Here is a 22234-nt window from a genome sequence, read left to right on the forward strand (position 1 = left end):
TCACGGCAGACTATTCCGAAGGCCATTCCGCCCTTCAAGTCTACTCCAGGTCCATTCGAGAACAATACAAACCATTCACCTGTTCTGCTGGAGGACCTCTGTGGGCCAGGCAGCATCTGTGAAGGGAAATGGACAGATAAAGACTGAAACATCGTCCGCCCATTTCCCACCTCAGATGCTGCTCGCCCCTTTGAGTTACTCTAGCACTTCATCGACCTATCTACCTGCCGCGTTTAGCCCTGCCTCTCCCCTTTTCCAGCTTTCTCCCCTCTACAATCAGTCTGAAGAAGGGTTTCGACCCAAATCATCACCTAGCTATGTTCTCCAGAGATGCTGCCTGACCTGCTGAGTTACTGTGGCATTTTGTGCCCTTTCTCTTCAATATCTTCAAGCCATATGCAGATCTTCCAATGAGCGTTGTTGCCTCAGGGATAATTGGCACCAGGAGTTCAACGTTTCACTTGTCAAGAAAGAATTGAAGCTGTGACAGTGACATGCTTGCCACCTGAATAATGTTTAGTTTAGTAATCCTTTGGAGATTAACCACCACACCATTTGTTACAGAGGTGAGGATGCAAGAGATGGTGTCCATGGGGATCGGTAATAAACCATTTATGGACATTAAGCCGAGTGAGGCCGCCATCAGCGACCATGCAATTGATTACATCATGAAGGGTACAGGTATGTCAAGCAAAATAATCAGGGAAACCATCTAAACATTTAATTGTCTGGCACTTTGAAGCATCTGCATCTTGATTCTTTTTGAATGTACAATAAATGGGGAAGCGACATTCACAAATTAAGAAGAATATTCAGGGCCTCAATTTACTCCCTGGACATCATCTTTCTAATCTACTCATTCACAAATGTTTTGTCCTCTTCCCTCCTGATGTTCTTTTCCAATACTGTAATATTTGGACCCATTGCTCTTGTTATGCTCAATTTTACTATTGACCCTTGTTTGGCCTGTGTATTGAGCATAGAATGTGTTGTCTTTAGCATTGATCTGAACGGGGTGATGGCTGCCTCGGATAAAATCCAGCAATTGTCCTTTTCCATCTCCCTACTGCATTACGTCAGCTACCATGTACACACGTGTGATGTTGATGCCTTGCGGCTGCACACTGACACCGATATCATATCTTTTTTTGCGGCATTTCCATGGGAAAACGCTGAGTGCTTTTCGAGAAGGGTTTAAAGTGAGCTCGTGTACACTGCCACCTTTCGTCAAGGCCTGACGCAGAGTGGTAGGAGGCTAGAGCAGCTTTGGATGGGCTGATCACAACGAGAGTAAGCCACCTCAAAGAAAACACACAAGCACCCTTTAGCTGTTCACGGTAAACAGACAAAATGTTTCTTCCGGTCATAATGAATACGAGGCATGAAAGCAAGGAAAGAAAATCTCTATTTCAGATGAATCTTTTAGTGCGGGAAAAAACCCATTTGCTTCATTGTCAGACTCTTTGCTGGAGAGGCCGTTGCCCCAATTTTCCAATATTTTTCCCTTAAAAGATATTTTTGCCTCAAGTATTCTTAGTGGCAAAACACTCCACACTTGACTAACCCCTGTGTTTGATGAACTATCTTTCATCCTGTCTCCTCATTTACTGCGGCTATTTTAAATTGAATTATGCACAGATTTCCAAGTGAGAATGTGGTCCGTCCTTATTTTCTTTGTCAAACTAACATGATCTGTGAAGCATGTTTTAAGTCCGCTCATAGCGTTAAAATCGTGAGCAGGAGAGGGGAATGGTGAATCTTATGCTGGTCGCCTAAGAACAGTTTGGAAAGTGCTGTTTTGCTTGTAATGATCCAAAAGTGCCCTCATTCCCCATAAAACTGAAAATGTTATGTAGCTTGTTTTGAAATTACATATCTGGCCTGAATCAACCTGATGGAATCTGTATTGCAAATCGCTTCCCATTTGTGCCTGAACTTCTATGACTAAAATCCCCTTGAAATGCGATTATACAATTCAAAGATCTTCTCTATCCTAATGCATCCTAAGTATTTTCTTTCTAACATTTTTCAATTTGATTGTGACTCATTAGAAACTAGAACAAGAGCATCCATTGCCGTGTCTTCATTTGACCACTCCATTTCCTTCAAGAGGCCTCATTCCACCATATCCAATAGCAGCACCTCATCTTCGAGCAGCCAGTCATCCTGCTCCATTCTCGGGACTCTCAATCTTCATGTGTATTCATGTCCGATGCATGCTGGTCTGCTGCATGTGACACCTTTCAACCAGTGGTCCTCTGATATTGGGACGTGCATCGAAGAAGATGAACTGGAGCAAGATGCAGGGAGCCAACCCTCTATAAGTGAGTCGACAATAGAATTAACATTGTTCTTCGTTAAGTTTCTGAAACCTCATCAGACCTCATTTGCGGGCGGCACGGTGGCGCAGCGGTAGAGCCGCTGCCTTACAGCGAAATCAGCGCCTGAGACCCGGGTTCGATCCCGACTACGGGTGCTGTCTGTACGGATTTTGTACGTTCTCCCCGTGACCTGCGTGGGTTTCCTCCGAGACCTTCGGTTTCCTCCCACACTCCAAAGACGTATTGGTTTGTAGGTTAATTGCCTTGGTAAATGTAAAATTTGTCCCTGGTGTGTGTAGGATGGTGTTAATATGCAGGGATCGCAGGTCGGCACGGATCCAGCGGGCAGAAGGGCCTGTTTCCGCGCCGTATCTATAAACAAAACCCCTTTTTGTTTATTCTCATATGCAATGCTGTGAGGAACTGCTGTAATTTATTCTGCCAGATTTATCCTTGCTCCATCCAGTGATGTTTCTTCCAATATGCCCTGTTGTTTTATTTAACATTTGAACATTTTTCCAATAAGCACAAAAATTGAATCATATGTTCATAAATATCAGATCAGCCTTAATCAAAATGATTTAGGTAATATTGATTTTCCCTACTGCATGACGTTCTCCAACTCTCACACCAGAGTAGAAATGTCAAATTGTGATGGCTTCTGTGCTACTTGATTCAGATGTCTGAAATAAACAAACAAATAACAAGGTTTGTATTTGTGTGCAAAAAACAAACTGCTGGAGAAACTCGGTAATACTTACGTTTACAGCATGGCAGCCAACAAAAATCTTTTGAAATGAAGTCACTCTTATACTTGGTTAATCTGTTATGCATCCCAAACCAAATACTAACAATAACATTATGAATTGATGTTACAAAATCTTAAGAAACTAAAAATAAATATTTTCTTTGACCTTTTCCAAAACTCCCAAGATAAAAATAACTTGTCTCAAGACCTACATGCATTCTGGACCAATTCAATTAGTTTGTTTTGTTTAGTTTTGTTTTTTTTGGGGGGGGTTTTTTGGTTCCTGTTCCTGTTCCTGCGCTGTGCACACGGCAGCCAGCCAATAGTCGATTGTCTTTTCCTTTAAAATTTTTAAAATTTAATTCCTATTTATTTTTTTATTTTTTTTTGTTAGTTAGTTTTTAGACCTTCCGCTCGTCACTTTAATTTAATGTTCCATGTATCTTGTTGTGTTTTATGACTGTCGGCAGACCAATTTCCCTCCTGGGATAACTAAAGTTCTGTCGTGTGGTATTGTACAAAGATTATACTGTTTTAAAGGTGGTCACTGTCACCAGATGGAAACTGAGCCTTACTGTGATTCTGTCCCTTTTGTCCTAGTCACAGAGAGCTCGGAGACCTCTTCACTATGCACTTCTGCAGAAAGCATCAGTGGCTCAACCCTCAGCTACGTGCACCAGCTTTCCACAGAGACATTTCCTGATGAGGCACCTAATCCCGACTCTAACAAGGCTTGCCTTTATTCATCTCCAAATCTTTCTCCGAAGATGCAGGCGAAGAACCAATATATCACTGCGGTAAGTACCTGAGTTTTGTTGATTGTTGCATATTAGCTAGCAATCGTGTATTGCAATCGTGTGGCCAGAGAATCCAGTACAAAATCCTCCTCATGACCTACAAAGCCCTCCATAACCTGGCCCCATCCTACCTGACTGACCTCCTCCACAGGCACACTCCCACCTGCACCCTCCGCTCTGCTGCTGCTAACCTCCTGTCCCCCCCATCCGGACCAAACTCAGATCCTGGGGGGACAGGGCTTTCTCCATCGCTGCTCCCACCCTCTGTAACTCACTACCCCTAACCATCAGAGACTCCTCCTCACTCACCACATTCAAAACATCACTTAAGACTCACCTGTTCAACACCGCCTTCAACCACTGACCGTCGCTTCTCCTTATCCTTCCTATTTTTGTTTGTTTATTTATTTATTTTTATGTTTTACTTACTCTGTAAAGCGTCTTTGAGTTTCCAGAAAAGCGCTATACAAATGAAATGTATTATTATTATTTTTATTAATGTCTTTCTGCTGACTGGTTTACATGCAACAAAAGCTTTTCACTGCACGTGACAATAAACTGAACCGAACTTTCAACAGAACAAAGGTACACACAAAATGCTGGAGTAACTCACGGGACAGGCAGCGTCTCTGGAGAGAAGGAATAGGTGACGTTTCGGGTCGAGGCTCTTCTTCCGAACAATGTTGCTAATAATCACAACTTACCTACCACTCCTGTGATTTGTACAGCATTTAACTCTCAAACATCAAGCAAAGTTTTTTACATCCTTCAATTTTAAGGATGATAGGCTTTTAAAGATGTTTATGCAAGAAGGAAAGTTCTTGGGAGAATCGGGGATTGTTAGCAGTCCAAAAGGAAAAAGTTTAACAAAGCAAATAAAGCATATTATCTGGCAAAAATTAAATTCAATAAATTTTGAATCTCTTTAGACTTTAGACTTTAGAGATACAAAGCAGAAACAGGCTCTGGCCCACCCGGTCCGTGCCAACCAGTTCACTAGCACTATCCTTACACTTGGGACAACTTAGTTTTTTTTTTCCAAAGCCAATTAACCTACAAACATGTACGTCTTTAAACTGTGGGAGGAAACCAGAACACCTGGTGAAAACCCGTACGGTCACGGGGAGAATTTACAAACTCCGTACAGACAGCACATGAGGTCAGGATCGAACCCGGGTCTCTGGTGCTGTAAGGCAGCAACTCTACCGCTGCGCCACCATGCCTCCCTGCTAGATACTATCAAAACTATTAAAATACAACTGTAATCCTGAAAACTTCAGAGTTTCAAACAGTTTACTTTTGGACTAAACTGTCTATTTTTTTTCCAAACATTAGAATCATAGGGTCCTGCAGCACAGAAATAGAACCATTTATTACCAATCTACAATAACCTTGTTTACCAGTGCTTGGTCCATATCCTTCTATGCTTTCGACAATTCAAGTTGTAACTTAGATATTACGTAAATATTGTGACACCATCTGCCTCCACCACCCACTCAGGAAGTGCATTCTTCCAACCTTCCAACTTCGAACCACCCTCTAGGTGAAAAAATAGATCCTTTTAAACTTGTTATCCCTCAACGCAAACCGATGTCCACTCTCTTTTGCCAGTCTTGGGGAAATATTCTCTGCACTGGCATGCTCTTCATAATTTTACACAGCTCAATCGGGATGCCACTTGGCCGTCTCTGTTTCAAGGGAAACAAACCCGGCCTCTCCAGTCTCCCCGTCCCAGATAACATCCTCCATACCCTTTCCAGTGCAATCACATCCTGTCCACAGCGCGGTGGCCACCACGGCAAACTGTTCTCTAGCATGGTGAGATTTTAAAGTATGGACAAATAACACAAAACAGATGCTTTCTTTTCTGCATGTCTTTCTCTGTGGATGTGAATAAATTATGTATTTAATTGATTGTTTCTATTCAGTTCCCCTTGCATTGAACAATAATGTTCTGATATTATTTGCGTATGATCAGTAATTCCAACTCTTCATAAACGATTATTGGATTTCGCAATATGTGTTGATCTTGGATGAGAAATGATGTCAATTTTGTGAAATGATTTTTGCTGCTGCTGTTCCAGTTTTTAAATTATTAAAATGCAGTTTATCTTCTGCTATTCACCCCACTTTTTCATTCATTCTGCATTATTCTCCTACTCTTTCCTTTTTTAATGTCTTTCTTTATCCTTCTCTCTTTACCTCTTCACCCGTTTATTTTTATTATTCACCTTTGTATTAATGGCTTTGGATGTGTTAGCCTATTTACGCAGTTTGGTTATGAAAAAAATAGAAGGAATTATACCCAACTCGAACCTTCCTTCCTGGACCATGGTCTAGGTTTGAGATATACAATCAAATCAAGCTCAAGTACAATAGAGAGAGAGCAAAGGGGAAGATACGGAGAGCAGAATGCTTTTCTTAGCATTGCAGTGCATCAATTCCACAGACAAAGTCCAATGTCCACAATGGTGTAGAGGGGAATCGAATAGTACCCTAAATCATGGAAGGACCGTTCAGAAGCCTGATCACAAAGGCTGTTTCTGAATCTGGTGGTGCGTGCTTTCAAGCGTCTGTATCTTCTGCCAGGCAGGAGCAGGGAGAAGAAGGAATGAAGGGGTTGGGGCACATCTTTTATTATGTGTAGGGAGGAACTGCAGATGCTGGTTTAAATCGAAGACAGACACAAAAAGCTGGAGTAACTCAGCGGGTCAGGCAGCATCTCTGGAGAAAAGGAATAGGTGACGTTTCGGATCGAGACCCGAAACGTCACCTATTCCTTTTCTCCAGAGATGCTGTCTGACCCACTGAGTTACTCCAGCTTTTTGTGTCTGTCATTCTTTTTATGATGTGCACTGTCACTTGGATTCTAAGATATGATGAAGAAAGTGACATGTGCTTAAATTATAGGTACCACAAAATGCTGGAGTAACTCAGCAGGTCAGGCAGCATCTCTGGAGAGATGGAATGGGTGATGTTTCAGGTCGAGACCCTTCTTCAGACTGATGTCGGGGAGGGCGGGACAAAGAAAGGATATAGGTGGAAACAGGAAGACAGTGGGAGAACTGGGAAGGGGGTGGGAGAACTGGGAAGGGGGTGGGAAAGGGAGGGAAAGCAGGGACTATCTAAAGTTGGAGAAGTCAATGTTCATACCGCTGGGCTGTAAGCTGCCCAAGCGAAATATGAGGTGCTGTTCCTCCAATTTGCAGTCGGCCTCACTATGACACTGGTGGAGGCCCATGACAGAAAGGTCAGACTGGGAGTGGGAGGGGGAGTTGAAGTGCTCAGCCACCGGGAGATCAGGTTGGTTAAGGCGGACTGAGCGAAGGTGTTGAGCGAAACGATCGCCGAGCCTGCGTTTTGTCTCGCCGATGTAGAGAAGTTGACATCTGGAACAGAGGATATAATAGATGAGGTTGGAGGAGGTGCAGGTGAACCTCTGTCTCACCTGGAAAGACTGTTTGGGTCCTTGGATGGAGTCGAGGGGGGAGGTAAAGGGATAGGCCTGTGCTTAAATTATAGTGTTCAATGATGAATGGATGTTGCTCTACATTCTCCGCCTTGTCCAACAATTGGACAAGTTACTGTTGTGAGCATCTACTGTTCTGAGCAGCTAGTAATGTTAATTTGGTTCCTTTCCTTCACTCTTTTGGCAGTGTAAAGTCTCCCATGTTTCAATAGGCTTCTCAACACTGGTTTGACCAGTTTGACAAGTGTTTGCAAAGATAGTTCAGTAAGTAACTAGATTTTACAAGTTAAAATATCTTGGAGAATTAATCAGACTAATCATTTCAAACAGGAATAAGTGGTGATTTACTAAACAATAACCCCTAACTGGGAAGATAACAAAGGTGATTAGCATGTTTCAAATGGTACATTATTTGGGCTGTTAGGTATTAACTATTAACTGTGTTCCTTATGTAGAGGTGAGTGAGTTCCCTGTCTTAACTTGTAATGACTTTCCTTTCTACAACAATCCCAAAGTGTACAACAGGAACGTAATTTTAATTTTGGGGGTGTAAATTCATTAAGAACCACTGTAACAATTTAGGTATAAATTAAGAGCAGATAACATCTGAATGTTTTACGATTCTGAGGCAGATAAAAACATTAGGACAGTTATTCAAAGCCTTTATAAATCAAAGCATAGCAAATCTAAGCTAAGGCAAAACACAATGGATCAGGCGAAACTCAATGGATCAGGCAGTATCACTGGGGGACACTTGGATAGGCGAATATTTTGGATCGAGCCCTTCTTCAGATTGATTGTATTGTTTGTGGAGGTAAGCTGGAAAAGAGATGGGGTCTGGGTAAAGCCTGGACACAAAAGGATGTCAGATAAGGCGAGAAGAAGACTTCCCCAACATCGGGAATATTTTTCCTGCCCTCTCTTTCTCCCCCCCCTGTCCCAGAGAAGAGGAGTGAAATTTAAAGCCTGGGGATGGGATATAGTTGGGAGGGGACAGGGGGGGGTGAAAGAGAGGGCAGAAAAAATAGTCCCGATGTTGGGGAAGTCCAGAACCAGGGGTCACAGTTAAAGAATAAGGTGTAGGCCATTTCGGACTGAGATGAGGAAAAACATTTTCACCCAGAGAGTTGTGAATCTGTGGAATTCACTGCCACAGAGGGCAGTGGAGGCCGATTTACTGGATGTTTTCAAGAGAGAGTTAGATTTAGCTCTTAGGACTAAAGGAATCAAGAGATGTGGGGAAAAAAGCAGGAAAGGGGTACTGTTTTTGGATGATCAGCCATGATCATATTAAATGGCGGTGCTGGCTCGAAGGGCTGAATGGCCTACTCCTGCACCTACTTTCTATGTTTCTATAATAGTGGGAGAAATGGGGTGGCTGGGCACAGAAAAAAGAGGGACAAAGAAAGGAGCGTGTTACTCAAAACTGGAGAATTCCATCCTCATACCATTGGTTTGCAAGCTGCCCATGTTAATTAACTCATGGCCTAAAGAACATCAATTAAGTCCCCATTGGGGATTTGAGAGTTTGAATTCAATTGCTTTTAATTAAGGAATCATAATTAGTTAAAGGAAAAAAAAAATAAGAGGCAATAATGAATGTGCAATAAGAGGCAATAATGAATTTGTCTGATTGTCCATTGGGAAAAGAAGCCTATTGCCCGAACCCAATGTAGTGTATACATGACACCTATCCTACATCAAAATGGGTGAATCTTAATGCCCTCTAAAGTAGAAACATAGAAACTTAGAAACATAGAAAATAGGTGCAGGAGGAGGCCATTCGGCCCTTCGAGCCAGCACCGCCATTCATTGTGACCATGGCTGATCGTCCCCAATCAATAACCTGTGCTTGCCTTCTCCCCATATCCCTCGATTCCACTAGCCCCTAGAGCTCTATCTAACCCTCTCTTAAATCCATCCAGTGAATTGGCCTCCACTGCCCTCTGTGGCAGAGAATTCCACAAATTCACAACTCTCTGGGTGAAAAAGTTTTTTCTCATCTCAGTTTTGAATTTGAACAAGCCAGTTTTAAATGGCCTCCCCCTTTATTCTATGACTGTGGCCCCTGGTTCTGGACTCACCCAACATTGGGAACATTTTTCCTGCATCTAGCTTGTCCAGTCCTTTTATAATTTTATATGTCTCTATAAGATCCCCTCTCATCCTTCTAAACTCCAGTGAATACAAGCCTAGCCTTTTCAATCTTTCCTCATATGACAGTCCCACCATCCCAGGGATAATCTCGTGAGGTGGTAATCTGTACAACTTTGTACCAGATCTACCAGCATTTTCAGGCAACACAGGATTGATACCACATTCCATGATGGCCTTATCCAAGGATGAATTCAAGAATTCAAGCTTTTGATCTCAGTGGGTCAGGCGGCATCTGTGGAGAACATGGATGGGCATTGTTTAGGTTCGGGCACTTGATGGAATTCTCCATTCCCTCCTCACACAGATGCTGCCTGACCCGCTGAGTCCCTCCAGTATTTCGATTTTTGTTCCTGATTCCAGCATGTGCAGGCTCTTGGGACCCCACTTTTTTTCTTTGTTGTCAGTTCACCCTTGTTTGTCAGTCCCAGCTTCTCCATTTATTTCTTGCCCTGTATTTAATACGTTTTTCCATTACGATTTCAATAGACAATAGATATTAGGTGCAGGAGCAGGCCATTCGGCCCTTCGAGCCAGCACCGCCATTCAATGTGATCATGGCTGATCTTTCAAAATCAATGCCCCGTTCCTGCCTTCTCCCCATACCCCCTGACTCCACTATCATTAAGACCTCTATCTAGCTCTCTCTTGAAAGCATCCAGAGAATTGGTCTCCACTGCTTTCTGAGGCAGAGAATTCCACAGATTTACACCTCTGACTGAAAATGTTTTTCCTCATCTCTGTTCTAAATGGCCTACCCTTTATTCTTAAACTGTGGCCCCTGGTTCTGGACTCCCCCAACTTTGGGAATGTTTTCTGCCTCTAATGTGTTCGATCCCTTAATAATTTTATATGTTTCAATAAGATCCCCTCTCATCCTTCTAAATTCCAGTGTATACAAACCCAGTCGCTCCGGTCTTTCAACATACGACAGTCCCGCCATTCCGGGAATTAACCTAGTAAACCTACGCTGCACGCCCTCAATAGCAAGAATATCTTTCCTCAAATTTGGAGACCAAAACTGCACACAGTACTCCAGGTGTGGTCTCACTAGGGCCCTGTACAACTGCAGAAGGACCTCTTTGCTCCTATACTCAACTCTTGTCATAAAGGCCAACATGCCATTGGCTTTCTTCACTGCCTGCTCTACCTGCATGCTAACTTTAAGTGACTGATGAACAAGGACACCCAAATCTCTTTGTACTTCCCCATTTCCTAACTTGACACCATTCAATTCAGATAATAATCTGCCTTCCTGTTCTTACCACCAAAGTGGATAATCTCAAATTTATCCCCATTAAACTGCATCTGCCATGCATCTGCCCAATCACACAACCTGTCCAACATCGACTTCTCCAATTTTAGATAGTTCCTCTGTCCCTCCCGTCCCCTCCTCCTTCTCAGATCTCCCTCTATCTTCCTGTCTCCACCTATATCCTTCCTTTGTCCCACCCCCCTGACATCAATCTGAAGAAGGGTCTCGACCCGAAACGTCACCCATTCCTTCTCTCCCGAGATGCTGCCTGACCTGCTGAGTTACTGCAGCATTTTGTGAATAAATACCTTCGATTTGTACCAGCATCTGCAGTTATCTTCTTATACTACCTGTCCAAGTCACCCTGGATCCTTAGTAGCATCCTTGGAAGATTTCCACCCGCTGCATCAGGTTTTCACTTGTACGTGAGCAAATACCTTGAATCCATCTATATTTTTTGTAACCACTCTGTGAAGGATATGCTCTTACAATGACGTTTGCGTAAGAGAACCCAATTAAATGAATGCATCTAAACTGTGGCACATGGACTGGACACTGGGTATTGCCAACTGGTGTTTGTTCCTCTGTTTGTTGATATATTAAACATTCCACTCCACTCCAGGCTGTGTGTTAGAAACATTGAAACATAGAAAATAGGTGCAGGAGGAGGCCATTTGGCCCTTCGAGCCAGCACCGCCATTCATTGTGATCATGGATGATCCCTGAAAGCACTCACCACACTGCCGTAGTCTGGACAACCACCCCAGTAAAGCCACAAAGTGCTGGAGTAACTCAACGGGTCAGGCAGCATCTCTCTCTCTCTCTCTCTAGAACATGGATAAGCAATTTTTTTCTGATCATGACCCTTCTTCAGACTGATTGTAGTAAGGGGAGAAAGCTGAAAGAAAGATGGGGGATAATGCCTCGCGGGTGATAGATCGACAAGGCTGAGGGGCATTTTGGACAAAGGTTGGCCAGGGAAAAGACGAAAGGTAGCGAGATAAGGAGAGAAGAGACATGTAATGTGAAGGCAGAGGAAGGGATGTAATTGGACGGGATTGGGGGAGAAGGGAGAAATGGATGCACATCTAGGTGGGGCACAGGGAAGTGGGGATGGTATTGTTTGTAGCTTAATGACATAAAATTGGAGACTGCAATCTTCATGCCAATGGGTTGTAAGCCATCTTGTTTCTGGGGGATCAGTAGAAAAATGTTAACACTTAAATTAATAGATTTTCATCAGGGTATTTAATGAGTAACCAGGGTGAATAAATGGAGTCCAGATATCTGTCAGTTATGAACTAATATCAATTGTAGAATACTGCTGAACATGACATGGTCAGATCACCATGTATCTAATCTTTAGGTTGTCCAACTCTGAGGTCTATGAATGCTGTGGGTGACTTGATCAAGGCGTGCTTATTCTTGTCATAATGTTTTTGTTTTAACAGCTCTGAATGGAACATTCCACAAACTATCTTACTTACCCAGTGAAGAAGTCATTTTCACATTTGAGGCATTAGACTGCTTGTTGTGAGTTGTTGCTGCAATGGACTTGTTAACACCCCACAAAGGAGCCGCTATGTATTTCTCAAAATGCAGAACAGAATGAATGATTCGGATAATGTGCATGAGTATTTGGATGTCTGAAAAGGACAATTAATCATGGGACATCCCTTCATGCATTAATAAAGGACATTAAAAATGTGCCCAAATAATAAATGGGAAGTAACTAGAGTATATGTATATAAGTATAGCTGTGGTTAGTTTTTTATAGCTTATTTTTAAACTTTTATATTTCATTCTGTAAATAATGAGGTGCCTTTGCTGCCTGGCCTATATTCTTGTGCAATTTATTGAGGCTGTACCTTTTGAAACTGCAACACTGTAGATATAGATTAATCCTTTACCACAGCTGGTGTATAAATCAAATTGTCTAGCATGTAAATATTTATTTTTTATGTTTGGCATTATCTTTTTCCCCAAAAAATCACGGCCGATGTGTCTCTATTCCTCTCGAGTATCCAGATTTTCTACATGATTTGATATCTGTGCTGCAATATTTGCTTTCTTTCTTTCACCTCCCAGCAAGATGCCTGTGTGGTGGTGTTTGAACCTGAGCCACTGATGGTTTGGACACATTTGACTGGAGACTGGTGCGATGAACAATGTTTGAAAAGCAATTGCTTCCATGCAATGGCGGGCAATTATAATCAAGTGATCTAAATGTCCAAGAGATCAATTGCTAGTGTGTTTTTAATGAACCAGCAGGTCAGAAACAGAAGCAAACTGAGGCAAGCCTGAGTTACAATTGTTTCTTGGTTCTGCTTGCTCCTTATTCCACTTGTTAATGTCTTACAGTAAATATCCAAGTACATGCTGTAAATGTTATTCATGCCAGGTTTCCATTGTCATTAAAATCCCAAACTACTTTTCTTCATTAATACTCTGGAAATAATCCTGCCCGTTCATATTCTTTTGATCATGTACATTTGCATCAATTTAGACAAATGGGTAAGTTTTGCTATGTGACCATTGATGGACCTACTGAATACCATTGCTTGCCTATTTTATGAACTAAAACTGGCAGCAAATAAAATGACCTGCTTCATTTAATCTTTTTTAAATGCTGTGATTTTCTTTCTGGCTACCAAGGCATGTATTTTCTCTGCCAAACAATAACAATTGCAACATACATTTACATAGCCCTCTTAACCTAATAGACCTTCCAAAGATGCTCCACATGCGTAATCAGATGGGGGAAAAAACACACTGGAGATGCAAAAACTGCACATGTTGGAACCTCGTGTAGAACAAAAGAGTTGGAGTAATTCAGCGGATCAGGCAGCATCATTAAAAAACATGGATAGGCGATACCTCAGGTTGGGGCCCTCCTTCAGTCTGATAGAAACATAGAAACATAGATGCAGGAGTAGGCTATTCGGCCCTTCGAGCGTGCATCGCCATTTTCATGGCTGATCATCCAACTCAGTATCCTGTACCTGCCTTCTCTCCATACCCCCTGATCCCTTTAGCCACAAGGGCCACATCTAACTCCCTCTTAAATATAGCCAATGAACTGGCCTCAACTACCTTCTGTGGCAGAGAATTCCACAGCTTCACCACTCTCTGTGTGAAAAAATGCTTTCCTAAAAGACTTCCCCCTTATCCTTAAACTGTGACCCCTTGTTCTGGACTTCCCCAACATCGGGAACAATCTTCCTGCATCTAGCCTGTCCAACCCCTTAAAAAATTTGTAAGTTTCTATAAGATCCCCCCTCAATCTTCGAAATTCCAGCGATGAAGGATCCGGATCTGAAATATTGCATATCCATGTCCTCCAGAGATGCTGCCTGACCTGCTGAATTATTCCAACACTGCGTTCTATGTAAAACAAAAATACTGGATCTAAGACGAAGATGTTCTTCGCTGTTTGCAGCGGATTGCCAAATACTTAGTCATAGAGAAGGGTTTAAGGAAGTGAGTTGTTGAGGCAGGGAGGTAAAGAGAGAGAATTCAAGAGCATGGAAATGAGATGCCTAAAATTGTGGGCATTAATAATTGACGGAATGGAATGGAGGAGATGTGAAAGAGGCAGCTGGGAGGACACACTGATCCAAGTTGACTGCAAAATTAGGAGGTGAGAGGTAGAGAGGGAAAGGGAGAAGTGCAGTGGGTCAGCAAGTGTGCTGATGGGCAAGAAAGGTGTTTGGGTGAAAAACAGAATGACCCAGCAAAGCTAGTGGTCATTTGAGCCACCATTCATGGGACTTTCATCACCGAATGGCAGCAGACTAAATGATTATTTTGTGGTGGTAATGAAAAGCGAACTGTTCCATTATATTAACCTCTTCCGACGCAAAAGCAAAAAATGCAGGAAACACTCAGTAGATAAGCGTGAGGTGTTGCATTCTGGGAAGTCAAACCAGGGGAGGACATACACCGTGAATGGTGCAGTCCTGCATTCCATATACCTGATGAGTATGTGGAATGAGCCACCAGACCTTTACCAGTGAGGATATTGAGTATGGAAGTTGGGATGTTCATAGGTTCATAAGTTATAGGAGTAGCATGAGACCATTTGGCCCATCGAGTCTACTCCACCACTCAATCATGGCTGATCCCTGCCTCCTAATCCAATTTTCCTGCCTTCTCCCCATAATCCCTGACACATGTTCTAATCAAGAATTTGTCTATCTCTGCCTTAACAAATCCACTGGCTTGACCTCCACAGCCCTTTGGGGCAATGAGTTCCACAGATTAACTACCCTCTGACTAAAGAAGTTCCTCCTCACCTTTCTAAAAGAGTGCCCTTTAATTATGAGGGGAAGTCCAGAACAAGGGGTCACAGTTTAAGGATAAAGGGGAAGTCTTTTAGGACCGAGATGAGAGTTTTTTTTCACACAGAGAGTGGTGAATCTGTGGAATTCTCTGCCACAGAAGGTAGTTGAGGCCAGTTCATTGGCTATATTTAAGAGGGAGTTAGATGTGACTCTTGTGGTTAAAGGGATCAGGGGGTATGGAGAGAAGGCAGGTATAGGATACTGAGTTGGATGATCAGCCATGATCATATTGAATGGCAGTGCAGGCTCGAAGGGCCGAATGGCCTACTCCTGCACCTATTTTCTATGTTTCTATGAGGCTATGACTGGTCCTAGACTCTCCTGCCAGTGGAAACGTCCTTTCTTTGCCAGGGGTGTCAAACTACTGGCCCGCGGGCCGCATCCAGCCCATGAAGGGATCCAATCTGGCCCAGGGGATGATTTGGGGAAAAAAGTATATTTGCGACCATTTATTATGTATCTGTAAGGCTTGCCGCTCTCTCTCCCTCTCTCTCACTGCTCTCTCTCTCTTGCCGCTCTCTCTCGCCGTTCTCTCTCTCTCTCTTGCCGTTCTCTCTCTCTCTCTCTCGCCACTCTCTCTCTCTCTCCCCCCCTCTCTCTCTCACCGCTCTCTCTCCCGGGACAAGCCATGCGGTGATGCTGGCGGGAAGGTGGGGAGTCTCAGCGTTGTTGTGGACACTGGGAAATGCCTGGGCTGCCGCCCCAGAGACCGCCACCATGTACCTGAGACCCAGGTGAGTGCGTGTTTAGAGGCTGGTGGGAAGTCGCCGCACTGTGAATGGGGCCGCAGCCAGCGATCCAACATCTGAGCTGCTCTCCAGGGTGGGGGGTTTGGGTTAAGGTTAGGTGGGATGTGAAGACTTGCTGGTAGTTATCCGGGAATAGGGAAGAGAAGGGAGAAGGTGGTGGTAAAGGAAGGGGAGTGGGAGCAGATGAGAGAAGGGAGGGTTTTTAGAGATGAGGAAGGGAAGAGAGGGTGTCGAGGGAGGGGAGTGGGGGTGTAGGTGAGAAAAAAGTAAGTAGGGAGGGAGGGGATGAGGAAGGGAGCAGAAGGAATGGTGTTTAGGGATGAGGAAAGGGAGGGGGTTTAGGGTAAGGAAAGAGAAAAGATGAAGTAAGGGAGGGGAGTGGGAGAGTAGTTGGAAGGAAGGAAGTGGGGACCGAGAGAAGGGATAGCTGAGAAAAAGGAGCGGGCAGGTGAGGGAGATGGTGAGGGTAGAGAAGGACATGAGAGGTGAGGGGAGAGGATGTGAGGGGAAGGAAGAAGGACATAAGGAGAAGGATGGGGAGTGGGGCCTTCAGGTGAGATGATGGACAGATCATCTTTCACCATGCCAGGTAGCTGCTGTTTGGCTGTTCACCACCCAGCCAGCCCATTGTGGGCAAAACATAAACACTGTATGAGGACTATAAGACAGGGGAACAGAATTAGGCCATTTAGCCCGTCAAGTCTACTTTGCCATTCAACCATGGCTGATCTATTTTCTCTCTCAACCACATTCTATTGTCTTCTTTCTCCCTGTAACCTAATCAAGACCTATCAATCTCTGCCTCAAAAATACCCAATGTCTTGGCCTCCACCGTTGTCTGTGGCAATGAATTCCACAGATTCACCACCCATTCCTCCTCATCTCCATTTTGAATGTGTGACCTTTTATTCCGATGCTGTGACCTCTGGTCCTAGACTCTCCTATTACTGGAAACATTATTTCCACATCCACTCTATCTAGGGCCTAGATACCAATCATAAACGTAATGCTTGCTGGGCAAACTTCTTCATAAGAAACAAAATTCGTAAAGTGAAACACTTTGTAGTTATAGCAGAGGCGGAGAGCAGGTTGAAAAAATGAAGGCAGCGAAAGCCGTGGGAGCTTGATCCGGCCCGCATGAAGTCTGATCCGGCCCGCATGAAGTCGTATTTTGCCCATTCTGGCCCGTGACCTGAAATGAGTTTGACACCCCTGCAGTCTGTGCCTTTCATTATTCTGTAAGTTTCCATGAGGTCCTTCCTCAACCTTCTAAACTCCAGCGAGTAGAGGCCCAGTGCTGTCAAACGCTCATCATATGCTAACCCACTCATTCCTGGAATCATTCTTGTAAACCTGTTCTGGACCCTCACCAGAGGCAGCACATCCTTCCCCAGATCTGGGGCCCAAATTTGCTCACAGATGTTATGTTACGGGGGTACAAGATGTTGCGGAGGCCACACCTGGAGGAGTGTGTTCAGTTTTGGTTACCCTGCTATAGGAAGGAGGTAATTTAGCTGAAAAGTGCAGAGCAAATTGATGAGGATGAGCTTCTTCCTCTTCTTCTTTCGTGTCGCAATGACTTGAGGGCCTGAGCTACAGATCGTGATAGAAATTGATCGGATGAATGCACTGTCTTTTACTCAGGGTAGGGGAATCAAGAACCAGAGGAGATAGGTCTATTAATGTCAGAGTGGAAAGATTTAATTGGAACCTGAGGAGCAACGTTTGCCACGCAGAAGCTGATGGGTACATGGAATGAGCCACCAGAGGACTTAGTTGAGGCAGGTACAATAACAATGTTTAAAAGACAATTGGAAAGGTTCACGGATAGGAAAGGTTTAGAGGGATATTGGTTAAATGCAGGGAAATGGGAGTAGCTTGGATGAGGCATCTTGGTTGCGGTGGACTAAAGGGCCTGGTTCCATGCTATATGACTCCATGACAATGGGTTGAAGCATATTGTCACACATACCCTCATCCCAGCTTCATTCCATTATGCTAGGCACTGAACCCGAAGACAGTTCTGATGAAGGGTCTTTGACCTGAAACATCTTTATACTAAAACTCTCGTTTGTTTGTCCTGAACCGCAGCCAAAACGGTACACGATAGCGTGACAATTTTAGGCCCACCTTACTCGCCGTCGTCCTTTTGGTGCCAATGGAAGAGGTTTTATTGAAATCGGTGTTATATATTTAAAGTTATTCACATTTTAAAGTTTAAATCTATCTCCTAGGGTGGAGGGAGGGAGGGGGGGGGGGGAGGAGGAGGATAAGGGGGGTTGAGGGGGATGGAGTGGGCGGAGGGGAGTGGGAATGGAGGGAGGGGAGGATGGAGGAGGGGGGTGGGGAAAGGAGAGGGTGCTGCACCAATGCGGGGGAGGGGGAAGGAGAGGGTGCTGCACCAATGCAGGAGAGGTTTGGGCCCAACAGGTCCACCGGGTCTAGTTAATTCTATTTCTCTTTCCAGAGATGCCACCTAGTCAAGTCAAGTCAAGTCAAATTTATTTGTCACATACACATACACGATGTGCAGTGAAATGAAAGTGGGATAGCATGCAAAACATAGCTCTTCACTGCACCTCGCTACACGTGACAATAATAAACTTAAACCTACTGAGTGTCTCCAGCATTCTCTGTTTGGTTTTGGATTTCCAACGCCCGTAGTTATTTTTAATTGTCACTGAATCGGCTGAGCTCCACAATCACTGTGCTAATCAAGACATTTTTGTTGTAAGAATGTTTTGTTATCTATTAGGGAGTAGAATGGAATAACAGCTACAAATTGGGTCTTAAAGGAGCATGGCATTGCAAATTTTGTTTCTTGCAACTGTTTTGAACAAATAAATGCTCAAAGAGATTGCACTTTCCACAAGTAGATCCTCGGTTTCTTTTTGATTGAATATCTCCTGCAGGGATATTCAAAGCTGTATCACATCAGTCTCCTCAACTCCTTCACATCAGTCTCAGAAACTTTCTTCGTCACTTTGCCAAACTCCTTTCCATTATTCTCTCGGTACTCATTCCACCTTTATAATCCATCAGAATAGACTGTCTCTATTTGTGCTTTTGACCTATAAACTATGAACAGACCAGATTACTTACTGTGCATGTTTCAGGGCCAGGTACCAGCCATGATCACGGTTAATGACGGTGCTGGCTCGAAGCACCAAATGGCCTACTCCTGCACCTATTGCCTATTGTCTATTGTACCACTTTGGGGTCATGTCCCATCTGCAAGTAAACTTGGGAAAGAACAGAGAATTAGCATCAATAATGTTATACAATTGCGTTGACATCCTTGTCAGACACAGTCCTTAACATCACAGCATGAAAGAAAACGAATGATAATTAAAAGTTGCAGCAAAATCTGAACATTAAGCTATAACATATTACGTGGAAAACAAGGATGTATTTTAAGATTAAAGTGACAGGGATGGGTGTTGATCTAAATCACTGAGGTGAGCAGCAGAAATAACAAGAAATCATGTTATCGCCAGGAAAGAATAAGGATCCAATTAATCCATCAAGAGACAATACATAATGTGATTTGGGTCCCAATGAGGATTAGGGACAAGGCTCTTCTAAATAAGAAATGAATAGTGAGGATAAGAAAATAACTGCAGATGCTGGTACAAATCGATTTATTCACAAAATGCTGGAGTAACTCAGCAGGTCAGGCAGCATCTCGGGAGAGAAGGAATGGGTGACGTTTCGGGTCGAGACCCTTCTTCAGAATAGTGAGGAAGAAGTCAGTGCAGACAATGGTGATTCAACCCTGATGAGGTGGCGCAGTGGTAGAGCTGCTGCCTTACAGCGCCAGAGACCCAGGTTCGATCCTATCTACGGGTGCTGTCTGTGTGGAGTTTGTACGTTCTTCCTGTGACCACATGGGCTTTTTCCGAGATCTTCGGTTTCCTCCCACACTCCAAAGATGTACAGGTCTGTAGGTTAATTGGCTTGGTATAGGTTTATACATGTAAATTGTTCCAAGTGTGTAGGATAGTGTTGATGTGCGGGGATCACTGGTCGGTGTGGACTCGATGGGCCGAAAGGCCTGTTTCTGTGCTGTATCTCTGAACTAAACTGAAGATAATAGAGACAACAGTTCTAACCATTGGCAAGTAACTGCAGAAGTTAAGAAATTTGCATTAGCCCCATCAACTTAATGAAGACTGAGGCTGGGTATGGGAGTGGAGGAATGGGTAGGAAGTATCTTATTAGGAGCTGTTCTCCCATTTTTGACAAATAAATTGCTAGCACTTCGACATCTGAACCTTCATATTCTAGAGATCCTTCCAAAGCTCTTCATCTCTGCCACCATTCGCACCACTTTTCTGATGATAACAAGACCAAGAGTTAGGTTCTAAAGAGGACCTTTGACGATGTGGTAAGGTTTAGGAAGTGAACTTCCCAGTTTCCGGCCCGACAGTGGACCGTGAGCAAGGGTTTAAAAGTCAGGACGAAACAAAAGGGTGGATATGGAGAAATGTCGAAATCTTCTGGAGCTGGAAATGCTTGCAGGCAATGGAAGGGTTGAAAACAAGGAAGATAATTTTAAGATAAAAATACGATTGCCCAATATAGATCAGCAAGCATGGGGCAGGGGGGAATGAATCTTGGAACCAGCTGAATGCAATCAGGCTGGTATGTGCATGAGTTTACAAAGGTTGGAAGGTGAGAGGGTGGTCAGAAAAGCACTGGACTAGTTAAATCAAAAGATTAATGTGGCTTGGATGAGGGTGTCAGCAGCTGGGAACCTGAGGCAGGGTCGATGCGATGCAATGTAATAGAGGTGAAATTAGACAGCTTCAATGGCGTGATAAATTGGAGATAGGAAACTCATTTCAGAGCCAAACAGAAAAGCAAGGTTGCAGTTTGGCTCAGCTTTAGGCAGATGCCAGAAATGCAAACATTAGCCAGGAAATAAATTTTATGTTGGAAAACAACAAACTGGAGAAATTGCTGTTTCTCCAGTAATGGATGTGGCAAAAGCAGTGAGTCAAATGAGAGAAAGCAATTGGGTTTAGAGAGGTGGCAGCTAGATAAAGCCTCATCCATTTTAGCATCATTTGTCAAACCTATTTTTGTTTGTCCAAGCCATTTGTTAACTTCCAAACCTCTCATGTGACTTTGGGCTAATTGTTTTAATTAGAGTCATAGTCATAGAGTGATACAGCATGGATTCATCCCTGTCAGTCCAGCTTATCCATGCCAACCAAGATGCCCCATCCATTTGCCTGTCTTTGGCCTATATCCCGCTAAACCTTTCCTATCCATGTACCTGTTGCAAGAATCTTGGATGGACTACTTTTTATCACATGTCAAGTCAAGTCAAGTCAATTATATTTGTATAGCACATTTAAAAACAACCCACGTTGACCAAAGTGCTGTACGTCAGCTGGCAGCTTGTTCCATATATGCGTTATCACTCGGGTTTCTATTAAATCTTGTCCCTCTCAACTTAAACTTAAGACCTCTGGTTTTTGATTCCGCTACCAGGGGTAAAAGACTCCGTACATTCATCCTAACCATCGCCCCTTATCCTCCTGTGCTTCAAGGAATGTAGTCTTAGCCTATAGTTCAAACTCTCCCTATAGTTCAGCCTCTTAAGTCCTGGCAACGTCCTCGTAAATCTTCACTGCTCTCTTTCCAGCTTAATTTCCAGCCTATAGCAGACTGATCAAAACTGAATACAGTACCCCCCAAATGTGGCCTCACCAATGTCTTATACAATTGTCGCCAATGTTCTTGTACAAATGACACCATGTTAAGAGTGCAGTTGAAATGCAAGTTGCTGTTTTTGTTCCATGTATTTTCTTACCAGCTCTAATGCAACCTGTTGATGTCTATGAATAAACAATAGATGGAAAAATCTGTGGTGCTCCTGTTAAGGAAGATTATCGGTAGAATGGAGACCCAAGCAACTGCAGATGCTGGAATCTGGAGTCAGTGCTTTTCTACTAATTCATGAATCACTGTGGCTTGTTCCAACAACTAGCTTACTGTTGAAGTGTAGAGGGTCAAAGTAACTCAGCGGGTCAAGCAGAATCTCTGGAGGATAGGGACTGAAGGGCCTGTTTCCACACTGTATAACTCCTTGACTCTCTGACGAACGCCACAGGAGATCCTTCTTCCCTGTGGCTATCAAACAGTACAGCTCCTCCCCCTTCTGTCATGGGGTAGACTGAGACTGACTCCTCCCCCCCCCCCCTCCCCCATCTTTGCAAATCCCCAATCCTTTCCACTCGTCACTTTAAGTTCATGTTTCATGTATTTTGTGTTTTTATGTTATGTTGTGTTGTGTTGGCAGATGAATTTCCCTCCTGGGATCAATAAAGTTCAATCGTATCGTATATATTAGATCATTTAGATCTCAGGGACACAGTTCCCAGGCAAAT

At 43.6% G+C, this 22234-nt stretch overlaps 1 protein-coding gene across 2 annotated transcripts in view; it reads left to right on the forward strand.

The window, feature by feature from the left end:
- Positions 1-13349, forward strand: part of plekhg4b (pleckstrin homology domain containing, family G (with RhoGef domain) member 4B) — a 212263-nt gene extending 198914 nt beyond the window's left edge. Inside the window, exons 20-23 of one of the 2 annotated variants that reach the window (XM_078415786.1) lie at positions 565-681; positions 2052-2324; positions 3670-3866; positions 12196-13349. In XM_078415786.1, coding sequence (XP_078271912.1) covers positions 565-681; positions 2052-2324; positions 3670-3866; positions 12196-12201 — 593 coding nt within the window. In that variant the 3' untranslated portion in view covers positions 12202-13349. The remainder of the gene's footprint in view (positions 1-564; positions 682-2051; positions 2325-3669; positions 3867-12195) is intronic. The other variant, XM_078415793.1, reaches the window with a different exon arrangement.
- The last annotated feature ends 8885 nt before the right edge of the window (positions 13350-22234 follow it).

The sequence above is a fragment of the Rhinoraja longicauda genome, chromosome 2 (genome assembly GCF_053455715.1).
Source record: "Rhinoraja longicauda isolate Sanriku21f chromosome 2, sRhiLon1.1, whole genome shotgun sequence".
Classification (NCBI taxonomy): Eukaryota; Metazoa; Chordata; class Chondrichthyes; order Rajiformes; family Arhynchobatidae; genus Rhinoraja; species Rhinoraja longicauda.